General features: G+C 38.0%; 1 protein-coding gene across 1 annotated transcript in view; it reads right to left on the reverse strand.

Moving 5' to 3' along the window:
• Window positions 1–592: 592 nt before the first annotated feature.
• LOC135205125 (gamma-1-syntrophin-like) overlaps window positions 593–18027 on the reverse strand; it is a 291815-nt gene continuing 274380 nt past the window's right edge. Inside the window, 4 exon segments of the mRNA XM_064235479.1 lie at window positions 593–1422; window positions 2100–2274; window positions 2657–2857; window positions 3292–3516. Of these exon segments, the coding sequence (XP_064091549.1) occupies window positions 2155–2274; window positions 2657–2857; window positions 3292–3516 (546 nt within the window). The 3' untranslated portion in view covers window positions 593–1422; window positions 2100–2154.

Here is an 18027-nt window from a genome sequence, read left to right on the forward strand (position 1 = left end):
CCAAATGGTACTGCTGCCAAAACACTGGTTATAAGCAAAAGTCAGTTGGGTTAACTTTTGAGCTTTGAAAGGGGAAATGGTAGGCTACCCACTGATCCCAGTGTCTCAAGAACAGAAACATAATAAAGACCTGCCCAAAATATGAGAGCAACATTGCAAACAATGACAGAAAAGAAAAAACATAAGCTCAAGTAACAGAGATGGGAAAAAGCATTGACATTCTTGATAATGAAGCACCATCACTTGTTTTATGAGCTAGTTCAGCTCTTGACGCTTGGGTCTCAGCAAACGGGTCCCTGGCAACGTGAGCATCCAATATAGATACAGACAGAGACTACATTAAACTTTTTTGTTTACTTTCATTTCGCATTTGTAGCATAGTACGTATGTTAAATTACTGTCCAGTGACTAGAACATTAGACTAGAAAAGAATATAACATTAATGTAACACTGTACAAAGAATATACGTCCAAACTGAATTGTGTTATGTTGTAAATATAAATAATTTGGTAACTCTAGGTGTGTGTGTGTGTGTGTGTGTGTGTGGTGCTTGTAGTGGTGTGTGTTGTTGTGTGTGTGTGTGTGTTGTGTGTGTGTGTGTGTGTGTGTGTGTAATTCAAATCTTAATAAGGGGCCAAAAAAACTATCTTATTTTAGATTTCAGCCACTTACGAATAAGAATGGACCCAAATTCTCCCCCCAAACTAACTCCTTTCTTTTCACAGACCAGAGGCCAAAAACAGAAGAGCCGAACAAATGTTTGCAAATTAAATCCATCCTACATAAGGCCTGATGTCAGAACCACACACTATCCAACCCCTTTTGACAGCTAGTACAACAGCGATGAGGAAAAAAAGGACATTCTTCTCAACTTCTAATTATTTAAAGTTTATTTTAATGTATTTGACTGAAATTCAGAAGAATTACTGTGAGAATAACCTATCTGGCATCAACTGTAACAAGCTCAGGATAGCCCTCAGCTGCCAAGAAGGATTGGTAAGTGGATTGTAAGTGAATATTTGGCTGGCGATAATGAAATCTCTCCCGTTTGAATAACTGGTCTTCAGACGACTTACCTCGCAAATTCCTGGACTATGGCCCTTGAAATTCCATTATATTGACAACTACAACTATCTCTGACAAAAGTACTATGGGCATGAGACTCTGGAGGTACAACTCCTATTGGCCGAGCGGTGGATCCAGTTCCAAGCGAATGGCGAAGTGCCATTGACTGATGAGAGACGGAAAGGCGAAACACTGAAGGTTGTTTGACGATTGGTTCGTTTGAATCGGAAGTGGGAGGAGACTACGAGATGGAGGCTGAAGGAGACTATTGCGGTTTTGTTCGATTCCAAAGGTGAAATCTGCAGGCTACAAGTGCAACGGTCTCTTTGACTTCTTCTAATGTGGTTCACCTCTCAACTGCAAGATGAGAAACACTTGATTAACATTATTTAAGAAAATACATCATCAAAAGACATCGTTGAATATTTAAAAACTATCGGAAAAATGCCAACAAAGGAGAATGATAATGAAGAATTGTTAGAACTGAAGTTACTCGTGTGGCAGAAGATTCTTGACTAAATAATGAGTGTAATGTATCTAAAACAATTTATTTCTTACACAGTCATTCATTTTCAGGATTTTAAATGTGTGATACTCACAATGAACGAATGTTTTATGTATCATGATATTATTTCAGAACTGTGCACTTCAACTATACCATCAAGTTACAGTTCTAGACCATCAAACAAATAGTCAGAATGAACCATTCAGAAATATGTGGGTAAAAACAGAAGAAAATCAATGGAGATCCGGGAGAGAGAGCATATCCTCTCCAAGTGTGAAGATGGGGAAGGTAATTACCCTTTTCCCAGGGTTCTTGAAGAGGAGTTTGTGACAAATTCAAGTGGCATTTTTCAAGTTCTTGAGGAAATTTGCCTTCTTCACAAATTTGATTCCTTTTTAAACATTTTCACCAGTTTTTATATGACAGAAATGAGTGAATCAGTCAGGAGACAAAGTAGCTAGTTCCAGTGTGCTAAACTATATCAACATAAAAACCGACGCTCAACTAAGGGAGAAGAATTCGTTCTCACCTTGGGCGTCTGAGGGCGTGTGTGTGTGTCTGTCTTCTGACAGTGGTGCAGGGAACTACGAGGGCGTCTTCGGAGGTGCCCTCAGGAAGGAAGGGTCGACGGCTGCCACTTTCGCCGTCAGGAAGGCGTGCATACAGAAGAGCAGGTTTTGGAGATTGGTGGCGCATTCGAGCTCCTGTGAAATTTCAAGGAGATTTATGATCATGGTTTGATTACATAGTTCATGTGCAGTTCTGACAAAGACTTTATATAAATAAAACTGCATGTATTTAACAAAAAACAAGTTACCTAGCAACTAATATGGAATGCCAACAAAGGAAACCTAACATCTTACAATCTGCCATCAAAGGAAAAGGAAAAACATTGGATACAATGAAGACCTAAAAGGGGGAAAACCTGGATGAATCTTTTTAAGGATCAGCTTGGTTTCAACTTCATGATGAGATAGGTGTGGCCGAGCAGCAAATGGCTAAAACACGAGCAAACAATGACTGTTTTTTTTCTGAAAAGCAGGTCTGGCTAAGGATGCCAAAAGGCCTAAGAGAGAGAGGTCTGACCTTGGTTTCGATTTCTTTTGTGTCGTTCTGGAAGTGCAGTTTGAGCTTCGTCTTGCTGTCGTCGGAGGAACCCTTCAACTGGGAGAACTTGTACCGCCAGTGGTACTCCCTGGTCTCGGTGTCGTACAACGAGAACCCTCCTGACCAGTCCAGCGTCAGCCCCGAAGACCTCCCCGCTTGCGTCACTGCGAACGTTTTGCTCTGTGGAAACGATTGATCGATTGGTTGGTTACAGCTACTGAAACTGGCATCACAACACCTAGATTATTGAGACTGTAATATAAGAAAGCCGACACTAAAAATAATAAATAACTTTGAAAATAGTTTCATGTGGCAGATATCTAACCTAGGTTAGGTTAGGTTGGGTTAGGTTAATTCACTTCAATGACATAAATTATAGGTAATTTGGGTGTGGGAAATATAATAAGATTATTTTCAAGAAGATTCTATGGTTAGTTTTCAAGATTTGGTGTCCTGCTTTTTCAAGGAAGGTTCCAGTATTCAGTTATGTTTGGGAATATATGCCCTGCCCAGAAGGACCCATCCAAAACACACCTTACTTAACGAAGCCCGAACCAGAAGGATTCGCCCCAAAATACACCTTCCTTAACAAAGCTCCAGCTAGAGAGACTCACCCCGAGTCTGGTGACAGCGTTGTAGACGGCCCGGTGCCAGGCGTTCTCTATCCTGAGCAGCTCCTGCCGGGTCTCCACACTCAGGTACCTGGACTCCTGCATGGCCGTCTGCAGCAGGAAGCAGTGCTGTCTCTCATCCACGTACTCGGACTCCTTGATGATTCGGAACATCGTCTGGTGCACCGCCCACACCGATGCCCTCTCCAGCCAGTCGTGGGTGTTGAGCTGCGGGAGATCATCATTTCCATCCAATAATAATGATAATAAGAGAAGTGAGGAACATAAAGTAACTGATAAGCAAAAAGGGAATAATCTAAATACTGGACATTTGTATTTACCAAATGAAAACAAAAGGTGAAAATTTCCCACAGACTTTTCATGGTAACTGCACGGGCTTTCACTTTCTGTAACATTTAATCAGTCTGCCCTCCATACAATGCCACACACCGCCCCCGAAAAAAAGTATATAAAAGAACAAAAATGACCTGAGAAATAAGCTACCGTAACCAAACCTTAGCTAGAGAATCAAAGCTAAGTAAAAAAAAGCAAGCAAGCTCTCCACAGTTACTTTTTCATGCCGGCTGACAAAATTTCGGTAATTCTATAGGAAAGGGGCACACTGGTGTCTATGTGTTAAACAGCTTAAAAAGCTAAAATAAAACCTTGTCTATGCTTCAGTATCATTAAATACATGAGGAAAACCTTTAACAACAACCAACAATCTTGGTGGACCATAGGTGGGAACCAGGGGTTTAGGGTGGGGGAGACAATAACCAATAAAAAAAAAAAAAATTAGCGACCATTATTTGCACATTCCTGATTTCCGTTTCGGTGTGGCGGAATGGTGCTTCGCGCATTATCCGCATTTTGAAACATTCCTTGGCAAGCATGTTTGTTCTGGCAAGAGGAAATTTTTGCGCTGCGTGCGCTCACCACAGGGGTTACAGGGCCCTGGCTGTTCCGTTTGTATGGCAACATCATGCGTTTTTTCAGCATCACCATGGTCAAACTACTTACAAACTATATACAGTAGTGCCTCAGGTTACGAAATTAATCCGTTCAGAAGCAGCCTTCGTAACCTGATTTTTTCATATCTAGAACTACGTTTTACATGTAAATTGCCTAATTCGTTCCAAGCCCTACAAAAACACCACAGTAAATTTTTTAATAAAGCTAAATTGATTAATAAACAATGAAATACAACAATTTGGACCATTCAATACCTAACATAACCATGACTGTACCTGTAAATAAAGTGTATAGAGTACAGGGTACAAGAAATACTATACGTACATGTACGTACATATGTAGTAAAATGTGGAACCTTACCTTTCGAGTGAGGCGATGTCCGAAAGTGACGACAGAGGAGGAGGACAAATGGCAGATAACATGAACACTTAACTTTACGAAACACATTAAAAAATGGCAGAAAACATTAACACTAAACTTTACGAAACACATTAACAAATGGCAGAAAACATTAACACTTCTTGATTATCTCCATCTTCGTTCTCCATAGAAAGCATCCTCTTCTTTCCGTGAACTTCAGCAACATTCTTGGGACCTATGGCTAATAATGTAAGTAATTAAGTTCACACACAACACGATAAAGTAACTCACAGTACAATGAAAGCGAAATCACTAACACGAATTTACGTCAACAAACAAAATACGTTTATGTGAACAAACGAATTCCATGTGTTTACGATAACGCTGCCACAAAAAATGGTCAAGGAACGCCTTTACATAGAGGCATGATGGGAAAGTTGTGGGCACCACACGAGTACGTGATTTATGAGGTGCAAAGCTTTATTCCCTTAATTGTTTACTTTACTCATTATTTAGTTTAACTTTACTTCAAAATGTTTATTTAATTCATGTCTATTATCCCTTAATTGCAACCAAATTAACCCATAAAAATTAGATATTTCTGAAGTAAATATGAGCAGACGGGAAAATGACTCATCGTTGCCAATCTAGTGGAGCTTCACACATACGCCGATGCATTTACAAACTGTTTCCAGGAATTCTAGTTGTCATAGTAATGCAATAATGATAAAATTGCTCTAATATGTATATATACTACAAATAGATACACTAATTTCACTTATTTCCTTGGTTTTGTGTAAGTCTTATACCCAGTTTGGTGCGTAAACACATACCAGTTGGCAACACTGATAATCAATAGAAAAGCACGAAGAACGCCGTAGGTGCAGAACTGTTGATATTTGAGTCAGGAATCTAGTTACTTTTTCAACAATGAATATTTTCAAATTAATTATCATGAATATGTAAAAATTGTAAGCAATTTATGACCTTATACTGCCGTTTAACTATTTATTTAAATAATTATCTAGTGCACACTTCTTCTTCTTCTACCAAAAATCGTAGTTCCCTTGTTTAAGTTGTGGTTGAAAGTCAATGTTTACAGTTTTTGTGAATAAAGTGCCCCAGCATCTGTGGGTACAAGTGGTGTGCAGATTTAGCACATGGAATTGGAAGTTTATTGACACAAGCGACTCCGCAAACATCGAGATGGCGTCAATCTTCGAAACATTCGTAGTTGTAAATAAAAATTTTGAAAGTGTCATGGAGGTAGTATGCACTGCGTAGAGTCAGACTTTTCATTAACCTCTGTTTAATCTTAAAATATGACCTTAATTTCTAACTTTGGAGAAAATACTTACTTTGAAAGGAGAGTAGAAGTCTCGAGCTCCTGCTCTCACCACCAACAACTCGTGGCTGATGCCCATCTCCTGTGTCAGGACGTGTTAAAGTACTTTTTCGGAGGGTGGCTTCACACGCGGCGGAAACTGGATCCGCTAGTCCAGTCAGTTGTTTCCCCTATATCACATTATGTTGACGAAACTTCAAACTTTTGAATGGTATGCTTAAAGATGTAATTGTATTCTGGTTTCACCAATTAAATATCGAGTGAAAAAGGCTGATCCACGCGATGACGATGGATCCACTGTGGTATTTCCCCATGTTCTCTATAACTGTAACTCTAGGTAACTACTTTTTTTTATAGGCGCAGGATATTGGTGTGGCAGCCATATCGCTGATTGCGATAGATATTGGTACGGCAGTGAATTGCGCATGTGTCAATTTCAGACTTCCTGCCATACAAATAACATAGTGTAGTGGGGGTACGTTAGATGGATGCAGGCTTATTCGGACCTTGGCTGATTCGGACCGTGGCTGATTCGGACCTTAATCTTGGCTGATTCGGACCATTTGCTAGGCTGATTCGGACCCATACTAATAATTTTATATTATAGCAATGGATATTTCTATATACGCATTCCGTATCGTTCGTCCCCGCGAATACGAAAGCCACCAGGAATTGAGCGTCAAATGTATTTTGCCGTGTTTAGTACGAGCCCCTGGGAGTTAATTACAGTCCGAATAAATATTACTTAAGATTCTTGTTCAGGAGGTAAAACTGCATAGAAAAATCAGCCAATCATATGAAGGTCCGAATAAGCCTGGATAAAGGTCCGAATGAGCTAGTACATGGTCCGAATCAGCAAAGGTCCGAATAAGCCTGTTCCCCTTTAGATTCTGTCAGTGGTGCCGTACTGTGCTATTGACTTGCTGTAGGTACGGTAGTTTGCTAATCATGCAGCAGTTCCCGTACACTGTTGCTAAGAGCTATTGGTACGGCACTAGATCAGCAACAGTGGTAATAATAGTCAAAATGAATTGTTTCGCTGAACATGTTCAATTTAAAATGTCAAAGTGAAACAATATACTGTCATCACCAAAGCATCACCAATGAAAATATAAAAAATCACAATAATACTTAAACATACTTAGATTTTGACTATATACATGAAAAATAAAACTAAACTAATCTATCTGTGTGCTTCATATCTTCTTTGAATCTCCTCTGAACCTTGTAATAATACATCAGTTTTCGCTGAAAAACAGATGTTTTCAGGTTTCAACGAGCTGAAAAAAGCAAAGAACCACAACCCAAAAACAACACAACACCCAAGGACTACAACCCAACAACAACACAACAACCACCATGGAACACAACCACAACTCAACAACACAGCAACCAACCAAGGAACATAACCACAACCTAACAACACAACAACCAACCAAGGAACACAACCACAACCCAACAACTCAACAAACAACCAAGGAACACAACCACAACCTCACATATAACAACAAAAACACCCCCACTAACAACACCAACAACAACCCTCAACCATAACAACTCACGTATAATAACAGGAACTCACATACAACTCAACAAAAACCTCATAGCACAACAAACTCTTAAGCAACAATATCAAATTAACAAAACAACAACCAAATAACAAGCAAAACACATCTTAGCTGACTACAATGACACTACTGACCAGTGCTAACACTACTGGCTGTCACAGGCTCTAACCCAAAACTGACTGAAAAACACTCACCCAAAACACAGAACTCTAACAACAACAGCACCAACAGACAACCCAGAACTCTCCAACTGCCAATCCAATCGTTAACCATCCAACCACCAATTACTCTCTCTCTCTCTTTCTCTCTCTCTCTTTCTCTCTCTCACACACACACACACACACACACACAGACGTTGTCAAATGGACCTCCATAACTCCTCCATATTGTATATCCGTAGGTCACGAATGATCGAATCGGCTCTGAAAAGAGCTCCGAGAGGAGATTCATAGAAGACTTGAAGTACACAGAAATCGTGCTCTGCTGTATTCACGGAAGCAAGGAAAACTACCAAAGTCGATCCTCTGGTAAACGGCCTAATCAATCGTAAGTAATCATCCAAATCAGGTCTATATTAACAGCATGTTTCCCATATTGGACACCACTGACTGCTGCACTACCTCACTAGCTAAGCTTCAAATCTTCTTTGAATCTCCTCTTTGGAGCTCTTTTCAGGGCCGATGCGATCGTTCGTGACCTACGGATATACTATTTCTGGAAGCTTGACTCTTGATGTCTATTGCCTTTTTCAGCTTGTTGAAACTTGAAAACATCTGTTTTTCAGCAAAAACTGATGTATTATTGCATGGTTCACGTTGCTAGGTCATCATTTTCTTGCTGTCACTGATATGCCTGAGGCTGTAAACAAGGGTTCGGTGATGCGCAATTCAAAACCATACCAATATCTATGGCAATCCGGGATACGGCTGCCGTACCAATATCCAGTTCGTTTTATATAGGGTAAACAACTGACTGGACTGTCCAACCCACTGACTACTGCGTTTGTGGCCACCCTCAGAAAAAGTACTTTAACACGACCTGACACCGGAGATGGTCATCAGTCATGAGTTGGTGGTGAAAGGAACAGCTCGAGACCTCTACTCTCCTTTTGAAGTAAGTATTTTCTCCAAAGTTAGAAATTAAGGCCACATTTTAAGATTAAACAGTGGGTAATGAAAAGTGTGGCCAAACGCAGTGCACACTACCTCCATGATGCTTTCAAAATTTTTACTTACAACTAAAAATGTTTCAAAGATTGACACCATCTCGATGTTTGCGGAGTCGCTTGTGTCAACAAACTCCCATTTGAAAAAACTTCCCTTTGCTGTGCTAAATCCGCACACCACTAGTACCCACAGACACTGGGGCACTTTCATCACAACAATCATAAACACCGACTTCCAACCAACTACTTATTCAAGGGAACTACGATTTTTAGTAGAAGAAGAAGTGTGCACTAGATAATTATTTAAATAAATAATTAAACCGCAGTATACGGTCATGAATTGCATAAATATTTTAACATTCATGATTATTAATTTGAAAATATCGTTGTTGAAAAAGTAACTAGATTCCTGAATCAACTATCAACAGCTTTGCTTGTGAACGGTACCTCCAGCGTTCTTCGCACTCTTCAATTGTTTATCAGTGTTGCCAATTGGTATGTGTTTAACCTCCAAACTGGGTATAAGACTTACACAAAACCGGGGAAATAAGTGAAATTAGCGTATCTATTTGTAGTATATATACATATTACAGCAATTTTACCATTACTGCATTACTATGACAACTAGAATTCATGGAAACGGTTTGTAAATGCATCGGCATATCTGTGAAGCTCCACTAGATTGGCAACGATGAGTCATTTTGCCGTCGTCTGCTCGTAAGTACTTCAGAAATATCTGAAATTTTGGGGGGTTGAATTTGGTTGCAAAAAGGGATAATAGCCATGAAATAAATATTTTGAAGTAACAAAGTAAAGTTAAACTCAATAATGAGTAAAGTAAACAATTAAGGGAATAAAGCTTTGCACCTCATAAACAGTGTACTCGTGTGCTGCCCATAACTGTGTTTGTGGAGTGAGCACTTAGGAACCAGGAACAGCAACGTGGTTCAAGTGCAATATGGAGTGAATTAAGACCAAAATGTGTATACTAATTACAATCAAATAAGCACTGTGGAATTTCAGTTGTGATGGCAGTGAGGATAAAACCACCGATTACAAGGTAAAAATGAATTTCAGTTCAAACCATGACCTCGGGAATAAAAAGTTTCATACTTTCACTAATAGGTATAGGCAACAAAATGTTGTTTTATTGTGCTGATTACAACTGCAATCTTGAGTATGATAAATAAACGTTACATATATACGCTAACATTGTTCAAATGATTGCTGGGAAGGCTGGGAAAGATGGTGGCTTGGCTGTGGTTACGAACGGCAAATCACGCGGTTGCCACCATATTGGATTTCAAAACTGCCTTGAAAACATATTTTACAAAGAGCTCACATGCTTATTTTAGTTCGTATGGCGCTTTCATATATCCCGTTATGTTGACAAAACTTCAATCTTTTGAATGATATGCTTAAAGATGTAATTGTATTCTTGTTTCACCATTAAATATTGAGTGAATAAGGCCAAGCCACGCGATGACAATGAATCGTCTGCGGTTGTTTACCCTATAGGCTAGGCTAGGCTAGCCTAGTCGAGACACAACCATACAACAACTTAACAACCCACAAAATCACTGCACAGACGAACACCAACAGCTCGAAACAACACAACCACCATAAAAACAACTCCAATCCATCACAACAACAAACAGACAACTCACAGACACCGAAATGCACAACCAACCTCTTTAACTTCACCACAACCAGACAGACACGCGCACAACAACTTTACAACATCAAAATCAACCAAGAAAACACCAAATAACACTGGATACTTCTGAATCTGACTGTCTTTTCTTCTTATTACTCTCGTAACACACTATTCCCACTGACATACTCGGAGATCGCCACTATACAGATACAACCACCATTAAACCACTCCCATTTATTCCCCCACCAATTTTGTCTCTCTCTCTCTCTCTAGCCTTTCGCTGCGAAGAACGACTATAGTCGCCACAGATGCCTGCACCTTCGCTGCGGAGAACGACTTTAACTCCACGTCACGTGATAAACTTTTGCTAATAAGCGCCTCTTTCAGACCAAAGACAATACACGAAAGATGGAAGCTCAAGCCACAGCCGCATCGGCCGCATACAATTTAGTACCTGGCATGAAATGAAGATGGCAGTAGCATTGCACCTGCCTACATCGTCTGTTTATTTACTTTTTCACAAAGCGGGGCATTCAATTTCAATCATGAGTGGGCGTAGCCATCATCACCCGTGTGTGGTTTGCAATATTACGAAAAATGATTTTCCCCATCTGATTTTTCATGCTTTTCCTCAGAATAAAGAAAGGTAATAAAATCATTACATTTGTTACAAAGTACATGATGACTTTTAGAGAGAAAATTAAGAAATAAAATAGAACCACAGCAAAATTGAATGTCGGTGCAGTGTTATTCCGAAATAAATATTGGAAAATATTTACAATACGGTGGACGCCTCTAAGCGGAAAGAAAATATATTTTTATGTGATTTTCGACTAAAAAAAATATTTGCCATTTGCAACCCCAGCAACCAACCTAACCTTCCTGGTAGTGTACATCAGTAGCCTAATCATGTCAACAGTAAACCTAACCATATCAGCAGTACCATAACCATGCCAACACTTACCTAACCATGTCAACAGTAATTTGCAATGGAAATGAAGCTATCTTGCAAAACATATCAAAATCAACTAGAAAAAAACTATATTTTTCTTGTCATTTAGAGGCGTCAATTGTATTTCAAATAAATACCTTAAAGTTTATATTTGCAGATCTTGAAAATCTCTAGAAATATGAAATAAACATACCCAAATTCCTATCACTGTCATACAATTCGTGAATATTGGGTCTCCATGCCTTTTCCAGATAGGCTACTCACAGCAACTTTGATATACTGTATATATACTGTAGTTATGTTATATTCTCAGCAGCTTACCCTTGGGTTGTAGTTATAAATGTTTACCTTGATTTTTCATTAATAAGCAACTATTTAGCAAACCAAAGTTGTTTCATCAGGAAGGATAGATCTTGTAGGAGCATTCATATGGGAGAGCATAAGTAGGTTACTTAAGTTAGTGTTTTACTTTAATTTCAAGTTCACTAACCATTTAATCTATTATTGAATTTTCCTATATGTATGGATAAAAGCATTCAAAATAAAATAAAAAATTACATGCAAACCAGCATATCTGCTCCCACAAGATCCATTCTTACCGTTTCATCTGTTTCTGCATTATTTGCTCATAATTATTCAATTTTTAAAATGAAATCTTGTAATTGGTACCAACACCCCACATAGTATTCCAAAGTAAATTTACCCCTTGGCAGCAAATGTACGCAGTAAGACAGCAGTAATAATTGGCAAAACAAGTTGTGTGAAAACTTATGATATTTGCTTGTACTGTACATGATTGCAAAAGAAACATGGTTCAAGTCAATTAGAATAATTGTTTCAAAATTTTTTAGGAATGTGCATGCTTCTTGCAGAAATGGCATTTTACTAGAAAATACCAGGCAGAAGTGTTGGTTACATTACCTTCATAAAAGGGTGCCAATTGAATAAGCATTTTTGAGAACTCCCACAATTGGGCTATGAGATTTTAATAAATTGTTATAAATAGGTTTTGACTTGATCAAGAGCTAATAAATAATCATAAAATATAATAAACTGTATTCATTCCTCTAGGTTCTTAGATTTGTCTGACACATATGTATTGTTTTATGTACCGTATACAATCATAAGCACAAGCCCCAAAAAAAATGAAAATAATTACTGTATACTATATTGGTGAAATAATAAGATAATATGAGAATAAGTTTGTTTCATTCTAACTGCCCTCTCAATTTTAGATAAAGATACTTAGCAATTAATGTTACATTAACCGAAGGATTTTATTTAATGATTCAGAAATGCCTAATATATAAGTCATAAGCTATGATGGAGCCCGATAATCATGTTAACAAGCAATATTAATCGATTTAGTATTCAATAATTTATAAAGAGAAGTTTATTGCAGCATAAGAATAAATTTTAACATTTAAAAAAGCCGCGCTACGCCACAGCCGAGTTTTAGTTGAGGGCATGATCAATAGATGGCGCGCATTCTGACGGGTTGGATGATGTTTTTTTTAATGGTATTAATAGTCAGTTTCCCATCTTTCGTGTATTGTCTTTGTTTCAGACGACATATTTGGCTTCTAGATACTGCCATCTGTTGCCGAATTTATGAACTATTCGCTGGCTCGGACGCTCTTCAATCTTCTCTCAAGTCAGTCACTGAATTTGGTAAGTTTTTATTATTTTTACGCTATGTTATCATGAAATCATGATATATATCCATATTTTACGATAGCAGTATATGTATTTTGGTATATAAATCAATATTATTCATGGATTTATCGTCATATAACGCTAGCCAAAGTTCCCTTACCGAAAGTGAAAGTTTGTTTACATTACGATCTGAAGGATTACCATGACAATTACGTATATTTCATCGTGAATGAAGTCCAAAATGTGACAGATAATGGTGTTTCCAGATACTGATATACATATTTACTTAAGTAAATGAATAATATTCAAATGACAAGCACATTTAGAATAAAGAAGCTTTGTTTTCGTGAACCAGAGGTTTTGTTTACATATGTCAGCTGTCTTGTAGGCTAGCTGCCTTGGCTGGCTATCGGACCCTTCTTTGTTTTTACGATATGAGATCAAATTTGTAGATAAATTCTTGTTTTTCAATAGAATAAACCTTACATTTAGTAATAAAATTAAATATATAATATACTATTGGCGAAATACTCGAAATTGCTTTGTTTTGATTAGTCAGCTGACTTTGTCCCATTTAATTTTTTCCCTTTTTAACTCTGGCGTAGCCTATTATTTTTTCCTTTTCTTTTATAGGTATAAGATGGCCTCTACTTCTCGTGAGTTATCTTTGGAAGAAATTGATGACATCTTATTTGGCTCTGATTCAGAATTTGGGTCAGATATAGACGATCCTACACCAAATGATGATACTACTGATGAAGATGATACTACTGATGAAGATGATACCACTGATGAAGATATGGATGAAGACGTTCCAGCAACATGCTCATCAACCACAAATTCATTGTATTGGAATAAAATTGATAATAATAACCCCATTCAGTTATGTAATGTTTTTGATTACACAGCTTCCCATAAGGTAATTGGTTTTGAAAACTTAAATCCTTATGAGTGTTTCACAAGATTTTTTCCAGATAAAATTTATGAACATGTTGCAAAAGAAACTAATAAGTATTTTAAATCAATGATAGCTACAAAACATCCTTTGCCAAGAAGATCAAGATACCATTAGTGGTCAGATGTAACTAATGAGGATATAAAAGCTGTTGTTGCTATTGAAATAGCAATGGGTATACTACATAAACCCACAATTGAAAGTTACTTTAGTGAAAGTACCTTTTTATTTGATACTCCTGGCTTCAGAGAAGTTTTTTCAAGGGATAAGTATCAGTTGATTAGATCAGCTATTCATTTTCTAGTGGATAATGATAAGAAAGATGGGAATGATAGACTATCTAAGATCAGGCCAATATTAAAATGGTAAAAGATTTATATGGTTAGTACTATGTAAGCAATAAAGAAATCAGTATTGATGAAAGCATGATAAAATTTAAAGGTAGGCTATTTTTCAAACAATATTTACCATCAAAGCCTTCAACTAAATGGGGGATAAAAGTATGGTCAATGACAGATGCACATACAGGTTACCTGCTTAAATTTAATGTATATACTGGGAAGGATTCTGCACGTCAGCCATCAGAAGGGTTGGGTACGCATGTTGTTTTATCTTTGTTAGAGGGTTATGAAAACAAGGTCATATTATTTACATGGACAGTTTTTATAACAGTGTGGATCTTTATGACAAACTACTTGAGAAAAAAACTTTAGCTTGTGGAACAGTTAGGATAAATAGGAAGGGTCTGCCAGCTGCAATGAAACAAATAACTGTGAAAAAGGGAGCTTTACCAGTAACATGGGTGAGAAGTGATGGTAAAATGCTTGCTTGTTCTTGGCAAGACAACACCAGGGTGTTAATTGACTGTCTAGTTTTGGGACAGTAGGGACATATAAAGTAAAAGTTCATTCAAAGAAAGGTGACAGAGAAATTGATAAGCCCTGCATTCATGTAGAATATAATAAGTATATGGGGGGAGTTGATAAGTTTGATCAACTTTGTTCAACGTACCCTTACAATAGAAAGAGCCAGAAATGGTACCAACCCATCTGGCACTTTATAGTTGAGGCAGCATTAGTAAACTCAAACATATGCTATAATATTCAGAATCCCACTGCCAAGCTTGATAAAAAAAAATTTAGGGAAAAAATTATTAACACATTGTTAGAAGGGTATAAGGGTAGCAAAACTTAAAGAAGGGGTAGGTATTCAAATCCTATGGAATCTAGACTAACTGAAAGGCATTTTCCAGCTCAGTATGTTGACAAAAACCACAAACCCCAATGTATAGTATGCTCTATCTTGCCAAAGAATTGCTTGAAGAAAGGTAAAGGAGTATGTAAGAGAAAGCAAACAACCTATTTTTGTGATCAGTGTGTTGAAAAACCACCTCTTTGTATCATTCCATGTTTTGAGACATATCATACCTTGAAAGTGTACAAAAAACGTTGCCAATGTGGAAAATAAAAGTGTGAAACATTGATAACTTTGCTAGAGGATTATTGGTGAAATTAATAGAGTCATCTAAGAAAAAGAATTTGTGCCATTTTTCTTCATTTTTACCCTTTTATCAAATAATTTAAGTCAGAAAATGATAAATCCAAGGAAAAATATTGTGAAATACTGAAAATACAATGGTTCTAGAACACATAAAAATTGGTTTCAGTAAATTTTATGCATTTTCAATTTTTCATTGAAAATGTGCACAAAGCTGTGAAACGTACGTATTTCTAAATACGCAGCGAAAGGGCTAGAGTTGCCTCACACTGAGGGACCTGGACAAACCCGAACGAGCTGTAAGGTCTGCAAGGTAAGGTAAGGTAATGTAAGGTAAGTCTCCTCTCTCTCTCTCTTCTCTTCTCTTCTCTCTCTCGCTTCTCTCTCTCTGCCTTCCTCCTCTCTCTCTCTGAGACGTTGTGTCAAATATAAGCTACCATCATTACTTCTCCATTGAGAGATTTTAATCTCACTCTAATTAGCCACGAACGACCGACCTCCAATGGAGGTTTTTTTTTTTTTTATTTTTTTTTTAGGTTCTCAAAGAACCTCCTTTCAGGAATCTAGATTAGGTTACGCCCACCACCGTTACCACAGAGGCTCGACTGAGGCAAACAATGGTTCGTTTTTATTATTTTTTCGCTTTTGTTTTGCTTTTTTTTGTGTGTTTTCTCGTGGCTGATGAGTATCACTTACTCGGGGAAGTAAGCCTAGGTTCCCGGTTCATAGTTCCTAAGCACTCACACTCCACAAACACAGTTAGGGGCAGCACACGACTACACTGTTTATGAGGTGGAAAGCTTTATTCCCTTAATTGTTTACTTCTATATTATTTAGTTTAACTTTACTTTATGTTGACTTCAAAATGTTTATTTCAATTCATGTCAATTATCCTTTTTTTTGCAACCAAATTAACCTACAAACTACTTTATTTGTTGTTGTGGTTGTTCTTGGAGAACGGAGATGGAATATACAATATATATATATATATATATATATATATCCTATATATATATGTATATATATATTATATATATATAAAATTGTACACAGATCCCCAAGATCGCTTTATCAAACCTCAGTGACCTATCCTTTCATACTGTTGACATTATTCCACCGAGCACAAACGTACTGTGAAATATAAAAAAAAATTCACAAGTCACTCAAACAAACAAAAGCTAGCAATGACAAACACACTCACGCGCACAAACACACACAGAAGCTCACCATCAGAACTATATATACTACAAACTACGGGGTGGCTGCAAAAGGTGGCATATTTCTACCAATTTATTGTGAGGGTCACAACATATACATGGACACACACACACACACACGCGCGCTGGTGTTGACCAGCATTGAACCGAGAACACTTCTGTTACACACACACACACACACACAGAGGCTTTTCCGGAATCAAAAGATTTAAGCGAGGTTGTTCCTCTCTCTCTCCTCTCTCCTCTCTCTCTCTCTCTCTCTTCTCTCTCTCGTGTTCGACTTGTGTTAGTGGTCGCGTCAGTTCCGGACCGAAAGAGGGAATCGCATATCCGCCATTCGCCCCACCCCCCTTTGTTTATGTTGACAGGGTCGAATTCGACGTCCTGTGGGATGGAGTGTGTGTGTGTGTGTGTGTGTGTGTGTTTGGGGGCTGGGGGCACTTAAGACGACAACAATTGAGATTCTACGTACAGCCTTTCCTGTTTGCCTTACGTCAGCGATTTATTTCGCCCATTCCTGTGGGCGTGGCGCCTTCTTGGGCGCGGGGTTGACAACGTGAACAGACCTCGGAAGTCTCCCCCGAGTCCTTCCGTGTCTTTAAGATGCCCCGTGGTATTCCCGCACAAGATTGTCCTGAAGATGCCCTGTGACATGTCAAGATTTCGTCCTGAACACATCCTTAAGCATTTCCAATGCGTCATGATTCGTATATAAAAAAAAAGTTCATCTTATTATTATTCCAGTCCGGAAATGTCCTCTTTCCGAGTAGACAGACACTTCATTTCACGCTAGTCACGTCATATATTACGTCATGTCACCTACACTTCAGTCTTCTCCAGCTCCAAAAAAAAAAATAAAAAAATCAAAATTAAAAGATTTAATTCTGTTGTAACGATTTGGTTTTGCGATTTGGGAAGACAGGATCCTCTCTCTCTCTCTCTCTCTCGTCTCTCTCTCATCCTCTCTCTCTCTCTCTCTCTCTCTCCTCTATATATATATATCTATATATATATATATATATATATATATATATATATATATACTATATATATATATATATATATATATTGATAAACCAGGGCACATAGAGAAAGTATGTAGAGTCAAAATATTGTGGAATGTGTAAGAGTGTGAAGCACTATTGGCAAGCTTGTCCGTCTCAGATACGGAAAAGATGCGACGAGACCTACATCTCAAAAGTCTGGGAGTTACAATACGAGAACTTCCCCGGCAGGTCACTTTCGAGGGTAAAGGGATCGACGGAATTTTTGAAAAGCCGATCAACAAAAAGGGTACAGATGATTTGTACGTGCCATTGTGGTCTCATGGGGGACGCCCCAGAACCCAGACCTATAGTATCTGGAACAGTGGAGGATGCTGGTATCCCGGTCTTT

Source organism: Macrobrachium nipponense, chromosome 48 (genome assembly GCF_015104395.2).
Source record: "Macrobrachium nipponense isolate FS-2020 chromosome 48, ASM1510439v2, whole genome shotgun sequence".
NCBI classification, from domain to species: domain Eukaryota; kingdom Metazoa; phylum Arthropoda; class Malacostraca; order Decapoda; family Palaemonidae; genus Macrobrachium; species Macrobrachium nipponense.